The 27,343-nt window shown below is 46.3% G+C and overlaps 1 protein-coding gene across 1 annotated transcript in view; it reads right to left on the reverse strand.

Annotated features, from left to right (window-relative positions):
* The window catches only part of AGXT2 (alanine--glyoxylate aminotransferase 2), a 389,079-nt gene that overhangs the window by 90,882 nt on the left and 270,854 nt on the right, over positions 1 to 27,343 (reverse strand). The window contains exon 12 of the mRNA XM_086960517.1: positions 14,717 to 14,866. Within this exon, the coding sequence (XP_086816643.1) occupies positions 14,717 to 14,866 (150 nt within the window). The remainder of the gene's footprint in view (positions 1 to 14,716; positions 14,867 to 27,343) is intronic.

Here is a 27,343-nt window from a genome sequence, read left to right on the forward strand (position 1 = left end):
GTACTCGGACTCCACATGCTACACACCACGACGGAGCGTGGCAGAGGGCTACACCTGGCTCCACACGGCGCACACCCCTGCCGAGGCACACAGGAAGGTCCAGCAGCGGAGGTAGGCCTGCAAGCGCTCAGGGCACCGAGCACCACAGAAGCTCGAACGAGCGAGCATAGCGATAGAGCCGCGCTAACTGGAGGCGAACCCAGGGGCAGTGGGGAGCATCACCCCAAGGAGTACAGGACAAGCCAAGCAAGCTGGCAGAACAGAGTGAGGGCAGGGGAGAGTCTTCAACCACGCGCCCTGAAGAGACAACAGACGTGCAGGCAGTAGGAGGGGCAGGGGCGCAGACACTACCCACCCCTTCCAACGCACAACTAAGGGAAGACAGCGAGAGTGACCCGGAAGAAGGGGACCCCACCAAGCATAACGCTCCAGGCAGCCCCCAAGGGAAGACAGTTTCTGTCCAACCCACCAGGAACAGAGCGGGCAGAATGGCGGTACACTCGTCGTCCCTCACGCAACTTGTACCGTTCCTGACCAATCCAGGGGAACCGGAGAGGCAATGGGAGGACTGGAAGAGGTATTTCCTCAACTACCTCGACGCTTTAGAGGAGGAGGCAGGCGCTCCATACTCCAGTAAACGCAAAAAAAAAATCTTGCTACACAACCTGGGCCCGGAGGGGATAAGAATCTACGACACCATCGTGAAAGTAGAAAGGGATGCCGCAGACACCGATGTCTTCAGCCACACCATTGCTGACCTAGACGCACACTTCCGGCCCGTGGTATGTGTCGCGATTGACCGCTACAATTTTTTCCAAAGGAAACAAAAGAGTAGCGAAACTGTAGATGAATATGTTGTTGCCCTGCAGAAACTCGCCATCTCATGCAAATTCGGCGCTCTAAACGACGATCTCATCCGAGACCAAATTATCATGCACACGTCGAGCTCCCATGTCCAGGAGAAGCTATGGGTAAACGGAGATGCCCCACTCAAAGAAATTTGGGCCATGGTAAAGAAAGCCGAACTATCAAAACGCTGTGCCCAAGCAGCTAAGAAAGAATCAGGAGGTACGCAGTCGGTGTGCCAGATATCGACACAACAGAAAGGGGAACGCCCCAGGCAAAAGGAGCCACAAAGAAAACCGGAGGGCAGAAGGCAGAAGTCCACATATCCCACCGACCAGAGAGGGGCTAAGGGAGGACGTCTGAGCTGCTACAGATGTGGGAGTGTCAATCATCTTGGGAATGACAAGGCGTGCCCGGCGTTCCGAGCAAAGTGCTCGTATTGTGGAATATTTGGCCATTACGAGAAAGTATGCCGCCGGAAACCGAAAGGGACAACAGTGAAGTTCGTTGACCGAGAACAGCATGACGATACCAATGAATCTGAGGGAACTGATGACCAAGAGGAAATACTGTATATAGATGTCCAAGTATTGGAGATGGACGACTCGGGAAATGACAAGCCCCGATTAGACATGCACATCGGAGGTATACCGTTAGAAATGATAGCGGACAGCGGAGCCCCCATCTCAATAATCCAAAGGAAGGTATGGGAAGACAAATTTGCGTCCACGCACGGAGAGAAATTACGTCCAATGGACTTGCGTCCTGTCACGTACACTGGGCAGAAGATCCCAATGTTGGGGTACTGTCCCCTGTCGTTCGAGTTCAGAGACCGCCAAGCCGTGTGCAAACTGTACGTAGCGGAGAAAGGCCCCTCAGTCCTGAGCTGGAGAGACCAGGGAGCCTTAGGGATCCAGCTGAATCCAGGTGGTATCGAGAAAATCCTACTTATGGACATGGAGAAAAGAGACGAGGTGGAGTCATGGAAGAGGGCGTACCCAAGAGTGTTCAATGGCCAAATCGGGGAGCTGGCGAAATACAAACACGTAATCAAGCTAAAGGAAGGAGCAACGCCAGTGGTGCACAAAGTGAGGAACATCCCGTTCAGGAGCAGAGAGGCAGTACAACAAGAGTTGGACAGACTCGAGAAGGAAGGGGTGATCAGAGCCATAGAGAGTGGCTTTCCCCCTTGGTGGTAGCTCAAAAACCCAACGGCAAAGTCAGGCTATGTGTGGACCTGAGGGAATTGAACAAAAACATACTTGTCGACAAGTTCCCCCTGCCACGCATAAACGAGATGTTGTCGAAGACCAAAAACATCAAATGGTTTTCGACAGTGGACCTGTCATCGGCATACCATCAGGTCAAGCTACACCCCTCCTGTACACACCTCACCTCCTTCATCACACCATTCGGCTGTTATGAATTCTTAAGGATGCCATTTGGCCTAGCTTCGGCAGCCGCAGTCTTCCAAAAGATGATGCACAAATTGCTGAGAGGAGTGGTCGACGTTCAATTCTTTCAGGATGATATCCTGGTAATGGGGAAGTCCATGCACGACCACAATGAAAAGCTCCACAAAGTATTCAAGATCCTACAGGACAACGGACTGACAGCAGAATGGTCGAAATGCAGATTGGGAGTGAAATCAGTCACTTATTTAGGCCACGAAATAAGTGAAGAAGGAATCAGGCCCAAAACCGCCAACATGAAGGCCATTCAAGATGCACCTTCCCCGTGCAAAAAGGAGGACGTTCGGTCATTCTTGGGAATGGCCGAATACTACAGCAAGTTCGTGCCACAATTTGCTTCCAAGACGCACCACCTACGACAGCTGCTCAAAGAGAGGAACAGATTCCAGTGGGGTCAGGCAGAACAAGAAGAGTTTGAGACATTAAAGAAGGAGATGAGCACCACCATCCCGCTCAAAGGATTCGATCCCCAGGCAGAGTCAATCCTCACGACGGACGCAAGTGACCGAGGGCTGGGGGCAGTCTTAATGCAACGTACTGAGAAGGGAGAGTTACACACGGTCAGCTTCGCATCCAGATCCCTAGCCCCCAACGAAGAGAAGTTCAGCGTGGTGGAGAAAGAGATGCTGGCAGTGGTGTGGGCCATGGAGAGATTCCGCCAGTACCTGTGGGGAGCGCGATTCTTAGTAAAAACGGATCACAAACCCTTAGTCCGAGTGTTGACATCAAGTGGCCATGCGCATGCCACACCTAGGATCGCAAAGATGACTCTGCGCCTGTTAGACTTCCTCTACGACGTGGAACACATCCCTGGGCCACAAAACAAAGTGGCGGACTTCCTCAGCAGGGCAGCTGCCATGGAAGCGGAGAGTGACCAAGAAGAACAGGAATGGGCAGGCTATGTGGTCGCCACGATCCAGGAGGCAGAGAATGTGATAAGTATGCAAGAGTGGGAGGAAGCATACAAAGAGGATGTTGACCTGGAAGCCATCAAGGGGTATGTAGTCCACGGATGGCCAGAGAAGAGGCACCTAAGAGAAGAGCTCCGAAGGTACTGGGAGGTCAGAGAGGAACTATCGCTGGCCGAGGATTCTATCTTCCTGTTGAGAGGAGACAAAGTGATACCACCCAAAGGCGTACTGGAACATCTGATGGCCTTACTACATGAAGGGCACCAGGGCATCACCAAGACCAAAGCCCTTGCCAGACAAGCTTACTGGTGGCCGGCTGTCGATGCGCAGGTAGAGAGGCACGTGAGACAGTGCGAATCTTGTGCCAAAGCAGACAAATCTCAAACCCTAATCAGACCACCCCTGGGGAAATTCCCCATACCGGATGGCCCGTGGGAAATGCTATCAGTGGACATTTTAGGACCAGTCCTAAACAAAGCAGGGACTCAGAAATATGTAGTAGCGCTGGTGGACAAATTCTCCAAATGGCCAGAAATTGAAGTAAGAGAAAACATGGACACGGAGGCGGTGGTGAACTTCCTACAGTCCACATTCCTAAGAGAGGGCATTCCAAAGATCATCGTTAGCAATAACGGCCCTCAGTTCACTTCGACAAGATGGACAAACTTCACCGAAAGGAATGGGATAGAAGTGAAGCACCCACCCATTTACCATCCCGCAGGGAATGGCCAAGTGGAGCGGTTTAACCGCGTGATCATGGGAACCATCCAAGCGGCCATCAACGACGGTTTAGATTGGGAGAAGGAACTGGAAAAGATGGTTTGGGCATACAGGATCACCCCGGGCAGCACCGGGTACAGCCCTTTCAAGATTTTGAGGGGGAGAGAAGCGTTCACCAAGGACAATCAGGCGTGGAGGAAGTTGGTGATACAGAGCAGATGGTCTCCGGCAGTAGTGAAAAGGAACCTGGAAAGAGCACAGGAGATCTATACGACTCACTTCAATAAGAACCACAAAGTAAGTAAGGCAGAGCTAGAGAAACGGGACTGGGTAAGAGTCAAACTAGCAGTCCACAAGAAGAAGGGTGAGAGCAAGTTCTCGCCGCCATTACAAGTCTTGGAACCGTACGACCGATCGGCCTTGCTGAGCGACGGAAAGGTATGGTCACAGGACAGGATGGCCAAGTGCAGCAGGACAATCAAAGAGGAATGCGACGTGGAAGATGGTCCAGAGAATGTCGAAGGAGATGGAGAAGAAGAAAGTAGGAGAGGAAGGAACGTGGACGTGGAAGAAGGACAGCAGGAAGTAGCCGAGGATGACAATGGTGCAGGAGAGCGAGAAGGACAGAGGAGCGAAAGGAATGGAGAGAAGGACAAGGACATGACAGACAAGAGTGGTACTCAAGGTAAAGAAAGCATGGAACAGGAGTGCAGAGAGGGAACGATGAAGGTGAGAACCAGAGTGGGAAGAGAAGTGAAGACACCAGAGAGATTCAAAGACTTTAACATGGACTGGAAGAAAGAACTTTTATCGTTGATTTACTGTATGTAAAGGGGGGAGATATGTGGTAACGCACTTGCGTTAGCGCACTAGTGTTCCGCTAGGCGGAACAGGAAACACGGCACACGGAAACGGAAGGCGGCCATTTCCTTTCATTGGCGCCGACCGTTTCACAGAGAGCAGTAGTGTAACCCCGGCGCTCCGTCTGAGAATAAAGTAATTACTCAACTTCAATGAGCGTAGTTCTTCTTTTACGATTCCACAGCAGTGAGCATTTCATTTGAATCAAGTGAAGTGCTCACTGCTGCGTGTTGAATACAAATTCCGGTGTTTTTTTTAGGAAGGGAGCTGCTGCTTTGTGTACACAGTCTCTCTTATCTCCTCCCCGATCCTAGTCCCGAAGCTAGTGGGGCAACGCCCCTTTCGCCACTTAACGTCAGCCGCCACTGCTCCTCCCCCGTCCTCATTTGAATCATCCTCCTCTCAGTTTATTCATGTAGATGCCAAATTGTAGTTGAGGGGCAAAGAGGGCAGAGGTGTGAAGGAGGTGAGAAGAAAGGAAGATCTTAAGCAGGTGTGCCTGCAACCTTTATAATAAAAAAAGTATGTTTAAATTGCAGTACGGCCTTAATGCTGGAGTCAGGTTAGACGAAGAGTGCCGAATGATCCGGGTGCAGACAACTCTACATGTCTCTTGAAGGTCTGGCCCTGGGAGTGGGCCCACCTTGCACATGCTAAAAGCCAGCCGTGCTCCCCACCTCACGCCCCAGGGCCGATTGACTCACTTATTATTATATCACAACAACATGCACATATAAAAGTAGCAGGAAAGAACATGAATATACCATAGGAAAAATTTCCGGGAGAGACAAGATCTAAAAATAGACGGGTATAGTGATATGTTACACAGGTATGAGATGAAACTAATACCAATAATGTGAATAGTGTGGATGGCTTACTAAATTGCCTGGGTGCTAAATCGCCGGAAACATAAGCAACACAACACTACTTTGTCCAGCCTATTCATAGAAGAGTCTTAGACAGAGAAAGAACAGAAGAGAAACCAGTAACAGTAGAAAGAGAATTAGGGGAGAAAGACAAAGTCCAGGAGTTGACACGCATAAATCAGTTTGGGAGAGTCAACATGTAGAGTCACTGCGTCAGCTCTGCTGGGGCCAAATTTCGCATATAAGAGTCAAGCGAGGACCATCGTTTCTGGGAGATTTATAGTTACCCTCTATCAAGATCCGCATGGAGGGAGTACTCCTGAGATTTGAGACCCGGGCCCAACAGGTGTAGAATGAAACAAGGTCATGGTTTTTCTAGTCCATCAGGATCAACTTTATAGCTATAGTTAGCAAAAGGTCTAAAAGGGCTACATAGAGAGAAGGGAATACTGAGTGCACGGGACCCAGTATAATCGTCATGAAATCTAGCTTAATATTCATATGGAGACTTTTGGATAATTGAGACCGAATTGATTCCGAAAATGTGGTAAGGCATGGGCATATGTTCAGGTTCACCTCGTCCTTTTTATTTACAAGACCAGCATATGTAGGTGCCTGAGAGTTGTAATTTAAAAAAATTGTCAGGAGTCCAATAAACATAAAGGGAAGCAAAATGTCTTGTTTGGGTAAGAGGGGGAATACGTTTGTGGGAAAAGAGGTGAGAACAAGTTTTGGTCCATATCGCTGCGTCTGTGAGGACTGGAAGTCAATTAGATGGGACTGAAGGTATTTAGACTATTTAGTTTGTATGTGAAAGAGAGACTTTTGAGGAATGCGGAGTAGTTTGTAGAGCCTTGATGAAATATGACCTAATTTGAGTAATTGACGTCGAAAGGAGGGAAGCTGCGGAGGCTGCAGAGGGGTCAGTTTAGAAATCCAAGGGAACCCCGGACAGCCAAGAAGGACGTTTGGTAGTTGACCCAACTGGGTAGTCTTCACCCTCCTTCATTAAAGTCCAACCTAAGCTTTTTATGAGCAATCCTTGGTTTCTTATTATTCCATAAGAATGTGGCAGTTATTTAATCAAGAGAAGAAAAGAAAGTCAAAGATAGGTGTGAGGGGAGCATGCTTGATAGGAAATTAAAAAGTAGCGTTATCATCATTTTAAGAATCTCCATCCTACCCCACGAAGAGATGTATATGGGTGACCAAGTGGATAAAAGGTCCTTTGTTTCACTGACGGTTTTTTAATTGTAGGTGATTGTGTTATTAGATTGCTATTAAACAATATATCTAGGTTTTTTAAATATTTTGTTTGCCAGAATAGACCTGAGTTACCAACACAGATAGGGTGCAATGGATATTTAAGCAGAAGCATCTCGGTTTTATCTTTATTAAGCGTATATCCAGAGAATTCCGAAAAAACATTAATGATAGCCAGGGCATCCGGTATTGCGAGATTAAGATCCTCCGAGAAGATCAGGATGTCATCTGCATCAGCCGCTATTTTAAAACAAATAGCCCTGAAATGGAAACCTCGACTTTCAGGAGAATAGTGGAGCTTACGGAGGAGAGGGTTTATAGCTAATAAGAACAACAGGGAAGGGGACAACCCTGACGTGTGCCCTGTTGCAGGTGAAAGGGAGCAGAGGTTAAGCTACTGATTGTAATTCTGGCTGAGGGATCGGCGTATAGTGCCATGGTCATTCTTAGGAAGCTGTCTCCAAGCTTGTAATATAATAAAAAATGTAATGATGATACTTGTAAAGCGCACTGTTACCCCATCGCGGGGTGTCCTGGTGCTGAAGACCACTGGGGAACCCGTCCTGGCTTTCCCTGTGAGATGGTCCCTTCTGGGTATCTCCAAGGTGAAACCAGGCATCCCCGGCGTCTGTGGGGGGCCGTTGTAGAGATGAGGCAAGCTTAATGCCCAGAGTTGCCGAGTGTGATCCCTGGTTAGAGTAGGCACCGAGGCGAGAATTATCGAGTCCGTTGACCCTGGTCCACAACCCTGCCGCGTTGGGAACTGAACCCTGGTCCGGGCCGACCTCTGCTTCCGGGTCTGCCGCCTCTAACCAGTGAGCCACACCCCTCCACTAAGTGACAATACAAAACGGCCATGTAACCTTCTCAAAATGTCTTTTCTTCATCTATTGTGATGGCAGCCAGCATGGGACTGTGGGAGAGATGCCTTTTCAATAATATGACAAAAGTACGAATTTTATCACTAGCCAACCTGCATTTAACAAAGCCTAACTGAGACGGGTGAATCAGTTTAATGAGGTAACAACCATCAAGTAAGTATCTTGGCATAGATCTTTGCTTCCTTGTTACTCAATGAGATAGGCCTGAAATTTTCAGGAGAAGAGAGGTCCTTCCCTTCTTTGGTGATGATAACATTGGTTGCTTCATCCAATAAACCAGAAACTGCGTCAGAAGAGGCAAAATGAGACACTACCACCTTCCGTGGGGGTAATATAAATATAGCAAATATTTTATAGAAGATGATTGGAAAGCTATCAGGCCCAGGTGCTTTACCATTGGGATGAGTTTGATAGCCTCTAGAATCACTTTTTGGTAATGGGTTTCTCTAGTTGGAGTCTATCGACTGTGAGTTGTTTTATGGGTCAGGAATTTAATAACTCTAGACATGACACTATAAATGCAGGATTAGATAGTGTGCAGAGGGATGCACGGAATTACCTAAAGGTTTTTAGAATGTCACATGTGTCAGTTTTTCAGTGTACCATAAAGGTCTTTGATTGCGGATATGCAGTTGGCATTTATTTTGAATTTCCTAATAAGCAGTCAGAGATTTTGCTGCTTTATTGAAATAAAATAATCTCCTTTTTGTGCCTGTTTCTATAGATGCACACGCTTGCTGACCACAATGTTATATTCATACTTGAGAGATGATAATACAATGTTGTGAGAGATGATACAATGGTGGGGTCTCTTGTACGTTTGAATAAGAGTTCTTTTTTTTAAATTTGTTTGGATAGGGAGTTTAAAGAATTAATAACCTAGTGCATCCCAAAAACTAAGGGGGAATATATGGAGTCTAAATTAATCAAAGTAAATCATCTAGTTCTTTCTTGAGGCCCTCTAAAGCCTGAGCACGCTCAAATATCTCAGGATTCATACTGGTTATTAGGTTGTGTTGGAAGAATCTGAAGAGATACTGTCAGTATATAATCAATTGGCGAGAAGGTGTTGTGTGAGGGAGAGGAAAAGGAAAAGTCGCTTCCTGTTTGATTATTAACTCTCCACACATCTGACAAACCATGGGAGACGCAGATGCTACGCATGCTCCTATGTGCCCGGGGTTGCCCAAATGTATACGCACATTGCCTATATAGTATGGGATCCTTGGGGAGGTTGAAGTCACCACCAAGCATAATACATGCATTAACAGGAAGTAAGGACAGTTTGGCTGATAAATTGGACCATTATTGCAGAGCATCGCTGTTAGGGGCTTAGATGTTGACAGCATAAACTTGAGTGGCACTGTTCTGTTATTGTGTGATCAACCATCTACCCTCATCATCGTGTTCAGCTGATATTATAGAAAGGCTTGAAGATACAGAGATCAGGGTAAGCACACCATTTTTCTTTGCTGCAGAGCAAGATAAATCCGCTATCCAACCTTGTCTTATAAGTAGCGCTTCCCTATATCCAATTTTTGTTGCTTGCAGGAAGAGTAAGTCACCCCCTAAAGGACTTACAAAATCAAGTTTTTTTTAAAATCTCTTCACTAGGTGATTTAAATCATTGATGTTCAATTAAACTACCTTCAGAGCAGACATTGACGGTTTGAGAAATTTATGTATACAGTAGGTTGCGTATTTATGAGAGGCTTGTACCGCCAGAGCATTACTTTTTTTGATGCACCAGCAGCATAAACGTCCCAATCATATCGATGGGGTGATGTAAAGCCACTCTGTATGGCTTTGCATGGCCTCATAAATATGGACTAAGACAAGGCAGTGCAAGTTACTGCCTTGCCTTATTCTGCTGTCAAGGAGGTGACCCATTAGCACTGCAGTGGATTTTCCCACATAGCACCCATGGATTTCAATGCTGCCCCTGATTTACTTAATCACGTAAACCTTATGCCTCCAGAGAACAGGCGTAACAGGAGAAATATTTTTAGCTCTCCTCGTGTTTTCCTCTTTTTATGTGGCTGCATTCTGCAGCACACATGGAAAGAGGAAAACGCCTCTTGGGAATATTTTTGTGCAGGAAGGTACACCAGAGCGATCAGCAGCCTGGCCAAAAGAGGATAAGAGGAAAAAGACCTCTAAAAGGTAATACAGTAATAGAACTGTTGTAATTGCTCCTTATCATTCACATGTTCCATTGGAATGTTCCTTCCACCCCTTCCCTCAGGAACAGTTGTTGTAACCCTTTTAGAATGTTGATGAGGACGCTCTCCTTAGAACGCTGTGTGAGGCTAGCAGCGGTGAGACCAGACAAGAAATAAACAGCTCTTTTTCCATCCATCTGTTCACAGAGTATTTCTAACAAGAACACACACACAATACCACATAATCATAAGGTAATCAACATATACTGTAACATGAACAGTAATAACCAGTAATATGTTAATTGTTCTATAAAGTAAATAGTGAGTCAAAATTAGTGATAACAATCAAGTCCCAAAGCCTACCACCATGAGTTCAGGAAGGGGGTCCACAGGGAAGGTGTAGAAACATACTAATACCTTTGCTTAATGGAGTTTGATATGACAAATATTTTCTGTTTCCCTTACATGGACAATGTGTGAGGAGGAAAAAAAGCAAAATAGAATTTTCAAACAACTGAAGGGATTCAATGTAAGCTGAAAAGGAGACGCCAGAGTGAGCATAAATTCAGGGATCAGGAATGGGCAACAGAAGGTATAAATACAGAGAAGTTCAGGTGGACGGATCGCTTACATCCATTTGAGTATCTGATCTATTCTCCAGGAAAGACTCAATGCCCTCCTTGAAATACGTTCTTAAACTTCAAAGAACCCACAAAGGAGGATTGTAAATGCTTTGTCTCGAGCAGGCTTCTTGAGAGCCAGGAAGCTTTTTCTGTGTTCTACTGTGTCTTGAATAGTCCTGTGAGATTACGATTTGTGCTTCCTTACAGGATAGTGACTTGAGTTTACTCATTAGTTTCAAGATTAGCTTTGAATGTTGGTGTTGCAACAGTTTAAAGATTAATGCTCTTGGGTGAGTGTTTAATTTTTTACTTGACGGTAGGTGTCCTGTGGGCCCGCTCTAGTTCAAAGTCTTTCATGAAGGCTATATTGAGCACCAAGGGGAGATATGATTCCAGAAATCCAATTGTAGAGGGGGCATTATCCTTAGCTCCCTCAGGGAGACCAAACATTCTGAGGCTGCTTCTTCTATTGTGGCAGTGACCAGTGAATCAGACTTCCGGAGTAATTTATCTTTAGCAGTGTTGTGATCCTCCAGTGATCCTCACGTGTGCTGCTTCTTCCCTCAGCATTTCTGAGCCGGATATTGAAATCTTTGTGGGCCTTATGAATATTAGCCAACTCTACTTGTGAGACTTCAGTGTTCATTTTTGTGCTTTTGAGCTACATCATGCACCATGTTCAGTTTCCTCAAGACAGCATCCATTGTAGATGAATACTCGGATTTTCCTTTCACTGAGTCTGGAGCTAGAGATTCTTGCATAGTCCTTTTCAGTGTTTTAGATTCCTTTTCTTTAGTACTTTTGGAGTCCAACATTATGACGATACATAAAGAGATCACTTGTAAAAATTAGGGTTACTAGGAAGGGATGATCCATTAAAAATTAAGAGTCAATACCAAGCGAGGGATGATTGTGAAGAAGTTCCCAAGTATCAAAAACTACACGCTGCTTGCCTAAATCAGATATGATGCGAGAGACTTTACCACTTCACGAAGAGTACATGAGGTAATGATAAACTCATATCAATCGTCACAGATAGAGTGTATTTAGTGAGAAATAGCTACACTCAGGCATGGTGAGCGTTGATAGACACTGATTTTGTGAGAGATATTGAGAATTATAGCAGGTATCAAGTTACTTTATTAAGTTAATTAGTTAAGATAGAAAGGAAACCCCATCAGGAGCAGCTGTCCTGCTGCTCAGCCCTCACTCAACTGACATTCATAAGCTACTCACATTCCAATCACCCAACATTCTACATGACATGCATACAAGCTGAGCAGCAGGGAAAGACAAGTTATAACATATCTCCCTTCGTTATGGGTACAATTGCAAAAAGCAATAAAATAGTTGTCAATAAAATGCACTCTAGTACACAAAGTAAAAGATATTAAAACAATGCACCAAAGTACAAATGGACAACGCAAACATAAAGATTTTAACACATCCCGCACACTACAGTCCAAAAAGGATTCCGCATTACTTCCTGAAATGAACAACTATCTTCATCCTACATCCTTATGCCACTAATTATACAAGTTGGCCAGACCAGTATAACAAGCAAGACCCAAAGGAACAAACTTAACACAACAAATATCAGGAAACAACGCGCACACCATATACTAAGAACAAGCACTCGCATAACTCATCCATACTACGGGAAACCACACACACACACATCAAGCACACCTCAGCACCACACGTGCACACAACAAGCACTTGCGTAGCTGGGAAACCACGTGCACAGAACAAACCCAAATTGGACATATGCGGCAAACAACTTGTACACAAGCTAATAAGTGGCTCAACAACCTGACGCCAATTCACACACAACACCATTTTCGAACAAAGCTTGTTGAAATAAACATCAACACCCAAACAACACAACCAAGGGGTGACCATATACCACATAGCCCCCACAAACATGAGCTAATGAGTCGCCAAACATCTGGACATACTCACACACAACACTAGTTGTGGAACAACTCTCGTTAAATTAGTATCAACACCCAAACACAACCAAGGGGTGACCATATACCACATAGCCCCCAAACATGAGCAAATGAGTCGTCTAACATCTTGACACACTCACACACAACACCAGTTGTGGAACAACTCTTGGTGAAACAATCACCGACATCAAAACAAAATAACCAATGAGCGACCATATACAGCACAGCCCTCAAACAATCATGTGGCTACATACCACATAGCCCCCGCAAACATGAGTTAATGAGTAGCCTAGACACACTCACACACAACACGTCGCCAAAATGTTGTACTCAAAGAGATGATGGATACTTCAAGTTGGATTGATCAAGTTACTTTATTAAGTTAATTAGTTAAGATAGAAAGGAAACCCCATCAGGAGCAGCTGTCCTGCTGCTCAGCCCTCACTCAACTGACATTCATAAGCTACTCACATTCCAATCACCCAACATTCTACATGACATGCATACAAGCTGAGCAGCAGGGAAACACAAGTTATAACATATAGCAATTGGAAAGTTGAGATGTGGGCGACTTAATTTAATATGGTAAGTTCTCCCTCATGACAACACTGCAGTATAGGGTAGGTACAGTGAAGCATTGCCCCATCGAAAGGGAGGAACTGTTTCCTTATACAGAGTTCATGAAGAGGCGGGCAGGAAGACTTATCTTTGATACCTCCAGTTGTCTGCGGGGTCGGCATGAGGTGTTGTGGACTGCTGCGATCAACTATACTTTGCTGCCGCAGCCCAGTCACACCACCTTGTAGCTTTGTGGGCAAACCATAGCAAAGCTGCAGGAATCCACATTCATTGAGCAAACACCAAAGTCGAGTTCTAAGTCAGTGAAGGAAACCATCTCCGATTGCCTGGGTAGCCGTTGCTGTGTAAGATGAAGGTTCTAAGCCACCATGCAGGAAGGCGGCGCCACACCATGTCCTCGGTCCGCCATCTTCTGAGCACCCCACGCCAGTTCTAGGAGCTGCGGTTTGGGTGCATCTCGGTCAGATTTTTAAAACTGGTCACCCAATCTATTCAGGCAAACCTTGGAAAATACATGCTGGGTTCTGGAGAGGCATAGAGTCCTTGAGGCCATTGCAGGAGAACAGCAAAGCTGAGGGGAACCCAGAGCTCAAAAGTAAACCTCCATTTTGCTCGACCTCCAAACCACACAGAGCACCTCGTTGAAACTGTGTGGCAGACTTGCTCTTTGAGCCTTCGAGCCAATGCACTGTATAGTGCTTACTACTGCATAGAGTTTCTCAGCACGAGCTCTGCCTGCAATGCTAGGAGATGCTGGCACTATTCCCTCTTGTTCCCACCCAGACTTGTGAAGTTTACAACAAATAGTGGTGAAGAAGGACCTTTGTCCAAATGTGGGCAGTGCAAAACATGTCTTAGATGTGACACTGAGACGGTGTTTTCTGTTTCTTTGATTTATACCCTTTCTACTAGCTGAATTTGTCTGTAACATACCGTGTTTTCCTTACCGAGTGTATTTTGCTTTGTGTAAAATAAAGGTACTGGAGTCCAATAGTTGCTTGTGGCAGACGCATGTAAAGTGTATGCAGAGCAAAATAACAAACACTGGTTTTAATACATGCAAAGCCAAGTAAATGTATCCTAGTACATCATCGGGGAAACCACAGACTGACACAAACTTAATCACATGTAGGGATCCCTGTAATTGTTCCAGGCAAAACATCACTTTGTAAACAAATTCCAGGCATGCGTTCTAGACCACACACTATGCATATGTGCAAATGATTCAAGAATAAAAATTACGGTATTTTTTGTGTAAACAAAAGTACATAGGAACAATGCATTTATGTAAAAAGTAATGTTTCACCCCTTCGATGGATTCCTCATGACCATAAAAACATTATCTTGTATGGAGCAGAGTAGCACAATAGATGTGCTCTTGGGAAGAACCACCATTGTGATGACCTCATGGTGTGGAGTGCACGGTGAATCATCGCCACGTTTCAACCACTGTCTTGTTAACTTGAAATGTTGTGGCTGCTAAGTCATCATGCGACTTGTTTAATGATATGTATATCAGTGACTGTTGTGCCCTATGAAGTTTAAATGTAAACGCTGCAAAACCATGCTTAGTGACTGACCTGATCTGTCACCATTTCGATTCCCACCATTAGGCCCTTTCCTCGGACATCTCCAACAATTTCAAACTCGTCACGCAACTTGGCCAACTCCAACAAGAGGTAGGTTCCAACCAAGTCGCTGTTCTTCTGTAAGCCGTCCTCCTCTATGGCCTGGTGAGATGGAAAGACATGGATAAGAGAGACCATGTCAAGTATGGCTGACTAACAAGGAACATACATAAGAAGGAACACGTGATAAACCCAATGAAGGTCAGAGGATATTCTTAGCCATTACTTTCTTAATTTTAGTTCATTTTATTTTACAAAAAAAATTCAACTTACAAAATGGAAAAAACTAGAACATTGTAGAAATCATTGCCCACTCTTAGATCATGTTATCCTGGAATGTTTGGCAAATGTAACAAATGACTAGCGTATAGATGTGGGCGAAAGAGCAAAATGATTTACTTAAAATTATGTATAAAAAGAAAGCAAGAACAGACACAGCGAAGCTGTTTAAGAAATAGAAATGAGACCAGAACATTTGGGGCCAGAAGTATGACCATTCCATTTTGCAGGCTGCAAATTACGATTGTTTGTGGCTCGCAATTTCCGACTCACAAAATGGAATGTACTAATGTGTCTCAGACACATTTAGCAATTCCCAATTGGGTCGCGAATTACCTTCCTCATCAATATTCATGAGGCAAGTCGCAATTTCCATTTGCAACCCATTGGGAATGGACAATAACACAGGTATGGTGGCCTGCTGGGGATAGCTGACCACCATGTCTGTGTTTACTTTTATATAAAGCAACTTTGGTTTTTTTCTTCCAACGCATCTCATTTTCCTTAAAGGAAAACGGGAAGCGTTTAAAAGAAAACAATTAAAAGTTTTCTTATAATTTTTTAAGGGCAAGCAGTGGTCTTTGGGACCACTGCCTGCTCTTAAAAAACGTTTTCGCTGCCAATCACAAAGGGGAAGGGGTCCTTGGGGGAACATTCTTGTTTGTAAGTGACTTACTACCTACTTGAAGTAGGTGGTAAACTGTGATTGTTTTGAGACCGCATTTGCAGTCGCAAAACAATTGTACATCCCCTGCGACTTGCTATTGGGAAGAGACATCCTTGGTACGTCCCTTCCTAATAGTGACTCACAAACCCTATTTTGCAAGTCGGTATTAGGTTACCGGCTCTCAAAATAGGGTTTCTACAAACTACAACCCTTTTTAGCGGTCAAAAACAGCAATATTTCCCGTTTGCGTCCTTGGAGACTTAGGATTTCATTATAAGCACCACAGTATTCCTGATGGGGCTTGCAACGAGAATCAGCCCTTCGATGATTATTAGCTTCCCGGGACCACTGCAGGTCCTGTTATTTCACTAAGACAATTACAAACATATATTCAGATATATATTTTTGCTGGTTAGATCTGGAAATCTTTTCTCGAGGTCAGAATCGGCTAGAAAAACTAAAACAATATAAACAAAATGTCAATAAACCTTTACCATTTAATTGCGGAGTGACAGTTTGAGTGTAGACCTTTAGCATTATTTTTGACGTTTAGAAATTGAATAGTGCACAGACCTCAGGAGGCCTTTTCAGAGAAACACCCTTTTAGGTCCGGCATTAGCCAAAACTTTTTGTTTCACTAAAAATCTTAACTACATATATACATACATACATACAAAGCGAGCCTTTCAGCCAACTCTCATCCATTTGTCTGTTGTGGTGTCATTCATATTTTGCTTCCACCCACCACAGCATTCAGCAATACGTCAGCCCACTTTACCCACTGGGTTTCATCCCTGTGAGTGACTGCAATTTTTCTGTGCACAGCCACCCAAAAGATATAATCAACTTAGGTGCCATGTTTTTCTTATAGCAGTAACTTGTGTGTTAACAACATATATAATTTGGCTTTTAGTGCAAACAATGATGTCTGCTAATCTCCTAAAGTTATGGCTTTGTTTTGTTTTTCCATGTCTACATTAGCATACATGCCTCACATTTCGGGACCGATTACGAGCTTGCGGTGTGGCAGCGGGACCACCACACCGCTGCCCTGTTCACACACCGACAAACCAGATTAGGAATTTTACAGTCACAAGTTCCGCAGAGCTCTTAAAACTCATCTGTTCCAGTCAGTACTGATGTAACCTCCCTGTTCTGGCCCTCTCATACTTTCTCTCTCAGCGCGGGGACACGCCGGGCACGTAACCAGGCGCTTTACAAAATTCCATAATAATAATAATAATACTGGCGGGTGGTTCTTTGGCGGAACGTCAAAGGCAGTACCTGCACAGCATGAACTACTGGTGCAGGCCATGTCGCACAGGTACTGGGGTGCATGCACACAGAGGGGCATAAGGGGTGCATGCACAGAGAGGGGCATAACATGTACCCCACTGTATGCACACCATGTCCCTGAAGCAACCTGGGGCCCTTAATGGCCCCCTTTGTTTACTTTCCGCCACAGTTTTCATGGTGTAGGAACCACCAAGAAAACGGTGATGGAAAGGAAACTCGCAATCTGCTTGCTGGGACCTCAACGGTCCCTCCAAGCATACTGCAGCCTGAAGACGCAGATCTCTGGCGGTTGTGGCATTGCAATGGCGGTCCGACCACCCAAGTCGTAATAGGGAGGTCGGACCGGAGGGTCCCACACCGCCACTGCAGCTACGGCAGTAATCGTAATCAGGTCCATAGTCAATTAATTTACTAGCCTGCATTTATTGTGATTTATTTATCGGTTTATAAAATGATGCCAAAAGTAAATAAAGTTTGTGCAAAAGCAAATGCTGCTGCTATTTCAGAAAGCATGCAAATAAACACGAAAAGCAACCTTTGTGAAATAACATAACTCCCATTACAAGACTTATTGTCTAAATTTCCTTCCTATTGACGACCAGCAGGTGTTAACATTTATGATAACGAACTTCAAAGACAACACTAATGAATAGGCTATTTGAGCTGTGAAGGCTCCAATTGTTCTACTTTGCTGACATATATTGCATAAAACATTAAAATGACAGGGACATCTAACATAAACATAGTTTTTGTCTTCTCTCTCCCCTTGAGAGTACCAGCCTCTCCTTTTTATATTACATAAAAAGAGCTGGTATTTACAAGGAGCCACTGATAAGAGTTTTTTTTTATTTGGAATGTGACAATAAGAACAGAAAACATTATATCCTTTTACAATATAATACAGTCTCTTACTAATGGTCCTTAACAAATCATTTTGTATTAAAATCTATATCAATCAGATATGTGACTGCATTGATGTCAGTGCGAGAGTTACAGTCTTATTTCATGATTTTCGCTTATTAATTGAAAATGCTATTTTCCATTAAAGCAAATAAATGTTGTAAATTGAATTCTATTTCAGCATGAACTGAAACGTTTTTTGGAGTGCACTTATGTTTACTTTTCTGAGAATATGTTTTCTCCTTTTCCTGATGTCGTTCCTAGCTCAGCATTTGATGGTATCGCATGGAGGACCATTTTAGTCAGCTGAAATATGACTTTTGCATTTCTCTTGTTATTTGCTTGGCTGATTAGTGTTTCTGCTGCAGTCTAATTGCATTACAGAAATTCTTCTAAGGTAGTAGTCTCCAAAGTTGGTCCTGGAGGACTGGATCCATGCCAGATTTTTAAGACAACTACATTATCTAAATGAGGATATGGTAAAATTTTGGTATGATCCGGCACTCCAGGGCCGACTTTGGAGAACCTTAACTAAGGCAGCATAACGAAGCAAGCCTATTAAAAACTGGATCAGGTGGTTCAGTGGACCAATGTATCGAATTCAGGAATCTGTGTTTGACCTTGTGGTTACAGGATCGAATTCCTGCAAGTCTACTTAGTCTTTCATCCTTACGAGGTCGAGTATGAGTGCCATTGAGTTCTATAACAATGCATTTCTGCTAAACACTGTAATGTAGCTAACACATTGTCATTTCAATGATATGTTAAGACAGCTAGCAAGGCCAGTTGGTCTGGTTTTAATGTACTAAAGCATGCACAAATCTGTTTACACACATTAGCACATTAAAGCCAGAGATATTTGCTTTTCTAGCGATATTTCACAAAACATAAAAAGGTAATGGCAAAGCTGCATCATACACATTGCGTCAGCCTATCAACAATGTGTATTGTACTTCAAATGTCCAACAGCTAGGGGCATTTTGGAGCTAAATATAGTTTTTATTGATATCAAACGTGCTTCGTTGACCTCAGACAGCTGAATTGCTGAGTAGTAGAACCATGGTTGTACACGATGCCCCTTATCGACCGTGGGACCGTGAAGACCCCCACGGCCACACATGTTAGGAATATAACTTCAGAAAGGTATGGCGAACTCACTGCTTCCGTATGGCTACAATTTGCATGTATGGGAAGCTGTACAGAAGCTTCAAAAGAGCCCACTTATTATCATTTCTTTCATTAGTGGCTGGGTGTAACAATCAGTGCATTACAGGAGGAAAGGTAATGTGTCCAAGTCACAAAACATACAAAGTACAAGGAGAGGTATAATACACAATAAAGGGGACACTCAAAACACAAGAACGAACGTAACTTAGGCAAGGGTAACAATTGGGGTGAGTACCGGAACCAAACACAATGCAAGAGGTAGCAATCAAGTGTTGCAAGAGAAAGGTGACGTGTGCATGTTACAAAGTACCAAACCAGGTAGAAGGATAATACTGTATATATGGCAAACTCTCAAGCCACAGGAACGCACTGGGAGGACCCCTGCATAGTTAAGGAGAATGGCTGGATGTCTAAAGTTAGCTAAATGAATAGTGGGTATCCTCAAAGTGGGTCTAAGATGCGCATCAAATGCGGACAAGTCAGAGTGTTACTAAGGATGCGCATTACCCTATGTCCCCATATGACCATAAAATAGTTACAACTGACAAGAAAATGTAAATGAAATGCATAGAGAGGACAACTAGAAATGCAGAGATAACGGAGAACTCCACAAACCTATTGAACAAAAAGGGAAATCCTCAAACGCAACCACAGACTAAATGGAAGAGAACCCTGATAGGCATATGAAGGTTATTCCTGTTGTACAATGAAAACATTGCAGAGTTGACTTTACCTTTCCACCAGCTGCATTGTCAGTAACCCTCAATTTCACCTTAAAATATCATAAGATTATTTGTAAATGTATCTCTGCATGGAGGAGGGATACCACCCCTCGAGTGAACAGCCTGACGCCAAGGCACAGACTCGGGAGCAGTCCAGGTACATCAAAACACCACGGTATCAGCCCTGCTGCAGGAGGCGCGGTGGTTGAGTTGGTTAAAGCACCTGCCTAGTAAACAGGAGATCCTGAGTTTGGATCTCAGCAGTGCGTAGTGTTTATTAATGGGTCTTACATCAGACAAGAGAATAGTGGGGGGACGAGTTAGTAGGGGACGCTGGATCACTCAACCCAAAGTGCAGTGGTCGCTAGCAGATTCGGCAGGTGAATAATGGACGTAGTTCTAAGACGCTGCATCAATGCATCAAACAGGCTTGGCCGGGGTAGCGTATGGGACAGTGCGGCCCATGTCTCACTACAGAATATCACGATTGGCAGTAGAGGGGGGGGGACAGGGCTTCTAATGGATGTTTTCTGTCTCTAAATGCAGGAACGGCGTTGGAGAGCCGCCCTACCCACACCACATGCTATCAGCAGGATAAGGGTCGTAGCACACGTGGGGCAGTTTGCTAGGGCAGGGACCCATGCCCTCCTCAGTTGCCATTCAGTTCCGGATGTGGGGCGCACAGGTTACACCCATGATAGTGATATGCTGGCAGTCATCGGGTGGGGACATTTAGGTAGCCCCTGGGCAGTAGTGTGATGTTCCAACCTGGTAGAATCTGAGTAGGTCAGGTGGTAACGCAAGCAGAAGGACCAGGGCGGGCCCTTGCTGGGAGCCTAAATGCGGTGTCTGGTAGGGGCTTAAGGGGGGCAAACAGGTCCTGACTGCCCGTAGGGGAGAGGAACCAGGCATAGCTTGGCGGTGGCACTAACTACTAGGGTTTTGCCCCCCAGTGCGCCTGAGTGCTCCTGCCAGCTGCTGGAAAATCTGCCCATAGGTAACGGGAGGAGTAACCACAAGGGTAGACGTCCACCCGGAATGTTGCATATATGGCTGGCCCACACATACACAATCTAAGAGCTGGATGATCCCACAAAGACCGCCCCAAACAATGGTCTTTTAGAGTCCCTTGCGGGTGGGATGGGAGTAATTACAGTAATGAGCCTCCCTCAGCCTCACGGTTTAGTAATAAACAAGGAAGATTCATCCCCAGCCCTATGGTAACTCAGCAGGGTTCGCAGGCAGTGGAGGGCCCTGGGCTAGGTACACCAGTAAGTGTGCGCCCTGAGGCAGAGTGAAGTAGGGGTGAGTCAGGTCATAGGATGGGAGAACAGGAGGTAGTAAGTACCCTGCACGGTTTACTGGTACGGTGAGGGCTAAAGGAGGCCCAAGCAGCTAAGCGCAGGCTGGGGGAAACCAGTGCCGTGCATAGGGAGGTCAGCCTAGGTCCAGGACAGGACACCATGGTAGATAGCTTGGGCAGCACACACAGGCAGGAGATTTCAGCAGGGGCTTAGCACAGCTAAAGGTGACTACTGCAGGTTGGAAGCAGGCACCAAGAGAAGGAGGCTCTAGCCCATCGGAGACCGTCAATAGCGCCAGCGCCAGAGCTAGGATCTAGGCAGTGGGGGTAGCTGCCACAGCTAACTGGATGGGGTGCAACCACTGAGGGAGGCGTGGGGTCAACATAACTTGACTACTCACTGCTCTGAAGGGCTCAACAAGTTAGTAACAGTGTTACCAGTTGCCAACTGGGATTACATCAGGACAGGGTGCGTGTCAGAAGGCCACATGGGATCCTACGAATGATCGAGAGTTGGCTGGGCACGTGATGGGTTGCACGACTAAGGCGAATACATCAGGGGCAAGCATATGATAAGAAAGGGAGGCCCATGCCCTTGGCCCGAAAAATAAACCTAGTCAAATAAGGATACCTGCGCCAGAGCAGGAATGGCAGGATAGTTCCCACGGAGGAGATGGTCATTGTGGCGCTCCACAGGTCAGGGACAGCTGCCCACACTAGCTGGAGCCTGTAAAGGGGGTCCCCAGCGAAGCCACCATGAATGGGCTAGGATTGGACAAGTCCCCCCCTGAAGTTTGTAGCCCAGCACCATTACTGGTAGAAGTACTGGGGTTATAAGTGGTTAACAGGGTGTACGCATCGGCAGGTTGGCACTTCATGACATATGCAATGTCTTAGGGGACACCTTGCACTATTCCTGCTTACCTGATGGGCCCCCGTTGCGAGCGCCAGGGATAAAAGGAACGTAACTATGAAGTTGTCTGGTCAAGGTGGCAATGTCGGGATGGATATGTTTCTCCCGTACATGCATAATGCCCTTGAAGCTGTGGGAAGCAAGTAGGGAGCACAGAGGTGGGGGGCTCTGTTATCGACGGTAGCCTCCTCCAGAGCTGTGGCGGAGTTACAGGGCGATCAGGAGGCAGACCGGTACAGTAAGGGTACCTCTGCGGCAGACGGGTACAGTAAGGGTACCTCTGCCCGGCACAGTAAGGGTGCCCGAGCCTAAGACCGTGAGCCGCAGGAGGTTCCGGAAACCACGACGGCGCCCCGTTAGTCTTTCGGGCGGTTGGGGGGCCTGAACCAACCGGGGGTGTGCCATGCCGCTCCGCCCTCAAAGGGGTGGGAGTCCAAGATAAGGATCTACAAGGTGCGGCACTGTCCGGGCGTTGTCCCACTGTGCTGACTGGCTCTACAGGCGGGCGGGGCAGCGAGGGGCTGCTTGCCCTGGATCGCCCGTAAGATGACCCACTAACATACCATGTTTGTATGATAATAAACCTGCAACAGTTCTTTTCCCATAAACAGAGTGTCCGGTGTATCATTTATGGGGGGTGAAATGTTTGAAGTGTTGGGAGTAGCGGGTGACGGTGTGGGCACTATGCTGCTGCCCGCGTCCCACGCAGGGGGACATCGGCAGGGCAGCCTCCTTAGTGGCCACTAGTCCAGCCCCCTCCCCCTGATGGCCTGGTGCGCTGGGGTGGGAGGGATCCCAGGGAGCCCCACACCCCTTCTGGCCCGCGCATGCATGCTTCAGGGGGAGGTCCTTCCGGGGTGGGCGTGCTGGGCCAGGTATATAGGGCCTGGCCCGCCTTTGTGTCGTCCTCTGCTTCCTGCCCCAGTCCCGCGCTCGGCCTCCGTTCGCGGGCTGCGCCGTCCGCCCTCTTCCCCCGCTGTGCTGCACCCTCCCTGCCACTCACCCAGCAGCAGATTAGGCGGCGCGAAATTATCAGAACGTTTTAATGTTTTTTCTGTGTTGCCGGCGGAGTTACAGGGCGATCTGGAGGCAGACCGGTACAGTAAGGGTACCTCTGCGGCAGACGGGTACAGTAAGGGTACCTCTGCCCGGCACAGTAAGGGTGCCCGAGCCTAAGACTGTGAGCCGCAGGAGGTTCCGGAAACCACGACGGCGCCCCGTTAGTCCTTCGGGCGGTTGGGGGGCCTGAACCAACCGGGGGTGTGCCATGCCGCTCCGCCCTCAAAGGGGTGGGAGTCCAAGATAAGGATCTACAAGGTGCGGCACTGTCCGGGCGTTGTCCCACTGTGCTGACTGGCTCTACAGGCGGGCGGGGCAGCGAGGGGCTGCTTGCCCTGGATCGCCCGTAAGATGACCCACTAATGTCATACCATGTTTGTATGATAATAAACCTGCAACAGTTCTTTTCCCATAAACAGAGTGTCTGGTGTATCATTTATGGGGGGTGAAATGTTTGAAGTGTTGGGAGGAGCGGGTGACAGTGTGGGCACTAAGACTTTGACAAAAAGCTACCCATAAGTATTAATGGATGTAAAAAACATTTTCAAGAGGCTGCCAGTGTGTCTGCATGCACTTGGCCATCTTGGACAGCTTTTGCCATTCTTTACCATTTCAAGATGGCCGACACATTCTTCCAAATGTGCCAGTCATCTTGGCATGGTAAACGTATATTGCATTAAAGCAAAGGAAACAACCACTTGCAAAGCCAATAGAGCGGTAGCCAAGGCCAGGCCTATTGACTTTGCCAATGCTTGTTTATTTCAGTGATTTACACTTAAAGCTACATACATACACAAAATAAAAGAGCGAAATATTCATCAAGTATTTTTGACAAATGCCTATTTACCCTGCTGCTCCTTAAAAGTATTTTTAAAGTTAGACTGCAACTGTTTGCTAAGCCTCATATTTCTGGAATTGTGACTTGTTCACAACAAAGTTCTTTGCGTCTGATAACATAATGATTTTTTTGTAAATTAAGGGCTTTATTTACAGTTTGCTCTGCCACAAACGTGGTAGAGTAACCTGTCCGCTTGCTCTATTTGAATTCGGGGAACTGTCACACTTCCGCCAGTGGCGCCTCCTCTGGCTCCGCTGGTGGAAATAATACATTTTGGTTTGCTTGTTCTGCACTGCCAGTGTAATTGTTTTTTTCTTTTACAAAAACAAACTCGTTCTTTGGGACTTGAAATTTGTAAAAAAAAAATGTTTGCTGTGCCGGCACATTAAACATGGCACTCACACAACGAAGCTACTGTGCCTTCAGTGAGCTACTGTGGTGGTAACCCCTCTGAAGGCACTTAGACGTACACCAGTCAAGCAAGATCTCTAAATATTGTGGGCTGCAGTTCACTACGGCGCCAGAGTACATAAATGAATGAAAGCAGTCCCTGACTCATGTTTCACTCTTATAAGAGGTCAGTAGAGAAGCATAGTTGCGTAAAGATAGACACAAGGGAACACCTAAAACAAGCCAAAGCAATAACCTTTGAGGCTAAGAGTGATGCATAAATTATGTAAAAAATCTGCGGCGTTTCCTTTAAGGCGCAGGAGCATAGCCCCACTGCTCTCTGATCAGTGTAAAAATAAAAAATAAAGTGATAATAACACAATGTTATTATCCTTTATTTTTCATTACTGAGCCAATTTAGGATGGGGAAAGGGGCTGTCTTCACGGAGCAGGGAGGAGTAGTAGTGGGCGCCATAAGTGCGCATGACTGTTTGGCCAGCCGTCATATGACGGCCAAACAGACATGCACACTTAGCATTTCTCCACCCGCCTGTTTTGCGCCGGCGAGTGGAGAACAGTCCCAGGAACTGTCTGAGGACAAACCATATTTACAACAAGGGGTGGTGAGGGACAGAGTCTCTGAATTAAACAGAATACTCTCACCCAGTCAAGAGATCAGGGCTAGATCCAACACCGTTTTTTAGCTCACTGCACCATCCCAGTTTCAGAACCTGGCTGTATGCAAATTAGTCTGTTCCTGTCCCAGTGCATGATGGGAACAGGGCAAACCAAACTACAAAAGCCAATTCTTACACTGGGAAGGAAACAAGCTACCGGGGACCGGTTTCTGGCATTTCAGCCTCTTCGGCCCGGCTTGCTTGAATCCTGATGGTGCAATGAGCAAGGGACTCACATCTGAGTATACCCTTCCACGCTTAGGGTGGACAAAAATATTTACAACAAGGGGTGGTGAGGGACAGAGTCTCTGAATTAAACAGAATACTCTCACCCAGTCAAGAGATCAGGGCTAGATCCAACACCGTTTTTTAGCTCACTGCACCATCCCAGTTTCAGAACCTGGCTGTATGCAAATTAGTCTGTTCCTGTCCCAGTGCATGATGGGAACAGGGCAAACCAAACTACAAAAGCCAATTCTTACACTGGGAAGGAAACAAGCTACCGGGGACCGGTTTCTGGCATTTCAGCCTCTTCGGCCCGGCTTGCTTGAATCCTGATGGTGCAATGAGCAAGGGACTCACATCTGAGTATACCCTTCCACGCTTAGGGTGGACAAAAATATTTACAACATCAAGCAAGCCGGGCCGAAGAGGCTGAAATGCCAGAAACCGGTCCCCGGTAGCTTGTCTCCTTTCTGGTAAAGAATTGGCTTGGTAGTTTAGTCTGCCCTGTTCCCATGATGCACTGGGCCAGGGACAGACTGATTTGCATATAGCCAGGTTCTGAGCTGGGATGGGGCAGTGAGATAAATAACGGTGATGGATCAAGCCCTGATCTTTGGACTGGGTAAGAGTGGTCTGCTCAATTCAGACACTCTGTTCATCACCACCCCCTTTTGTAAATCGATTTTGGCCACTATAGGTGTGGCAGGGTATACTCAGACATGAGTCCCTTTCTCACTGCTCCATCAGGATTCAAGCAAGCCGGGCCGAAGAGGCTGAAATGCCAGAAACCGGTCCCCGGTAGCTTGTCTCCTTTCTGGTAAAGAATTGGCTTGGTAGTTTAGTCTGCCCTGTTCCCATGATGCACTGGGCCAGGGACAGACTGATTTGCATATAGCCAGGTTCTGAGCTGGGATGGGGCAGTGAGATAAATAACGGTGATGGATCAAGCCCTGATCTTTGGACTGGGTAAGAGTGGTCTGCTCAATTCAGACACTCTGTTCATCACCACCCCCTTTTGTAAATCGATTTTGGCCACTATAGGTGTGGCAGGGTATACTCAGACATGAGTCCCTTTCTCACTGCTCCATCAGGATTCAAGCAAGCCGGGCCGAAGAGGCTGAAATGCCAGAAACCGGTCCCCGGTAGCTTGTCTCCTTTCTGGTAAAGAATTGGCTTGGTAGTTTAGTCTGCCCTGTTCCCATGATGCACTGGGCCAGGGACAGACTGATTTGCATATAGCCAGGTTCTGAGCTGGGATGGGGCAGTGAGATAAATAACGGTGATGGATCAAGCCCTGATCTTTGGACTGGGTAAGAGTGGTCTGCTCAATTCAGACACTCTGTTCATCACCACCCCCTTTTGTAAATCGATTTTGGCCACTATAGGTGTGGCAGGGTATACTCAGACATGAGTCCCTTTCTCACTGCTCCATCAGGATTCAAGCAAGCCGGGCCGAAGAGGCTGAAATGCCAGAAACCGGTCCCCGGTAGCTTGTCTCCTTTCTGGTAAAGAATTGGCTTGGTAGTTTAGTCTGCCCTGTTCCCATGATGCACTGGGCCAGGGACAGACTGATTTGCATATAGCCAGGTTCTGAGCTGGGATGGGGCAGTGAGATAAATAACGGTGATGGATCAAGCCCTGATCTTTGGACTGGGTAAGAGTGGTCTGCTCAATTCAGACACTCTGTTCATCACCACCCCCTTTTGTAAATCGATTTTGGCCACTATAGGTGTGGCAGGGTATACTCAGACATGAGTCCCTTTCTCACTGCTCCATCAGGATTCAAGCAAGCCGGGCCGAAGAGGCTGAAATGCCAGAAACCGGTCCCCGGTAGCTTGTCTCCTTTCTGGTAAAGAATTGGCTTGGTAGTTTAGTCTGCCCTGTTCCCATGATGCACTGGGCCAGGGACAGACTGATTTGCATATAGCCAGGTTCTGAGCTGGGATGGGGCAGTGAGATAAATAACGGTGATGGATCAAGCCCTGATCTTTGGACTGGGTAAGAGTGGTCTGCTCAATTCAGACACTCTGTTCATCACCACCCCCTTTTGTAAATCGATTTTGGCCACTATAGGTGTGGCAGGGTATACTCAGACATGAGTCCCTTTCTCACTGCTCCATCAGGATTCAAGCAAGCCGGGCCG

Source organism: Lissotriton vulgaris, chromosome 3_1, assembly GCF_964263255.1.
Source record: "Lissotriton vulgaris chromosome 3_1, aLisVul1.2, whole genome shotgun sequence".
Classification (NCBI taxonomy): Eukaryota; Metazoa; Chordata; class Amphibia; order Caudata; family Salamandridae; genus Lissotriton; species Lissotriton vulgaris.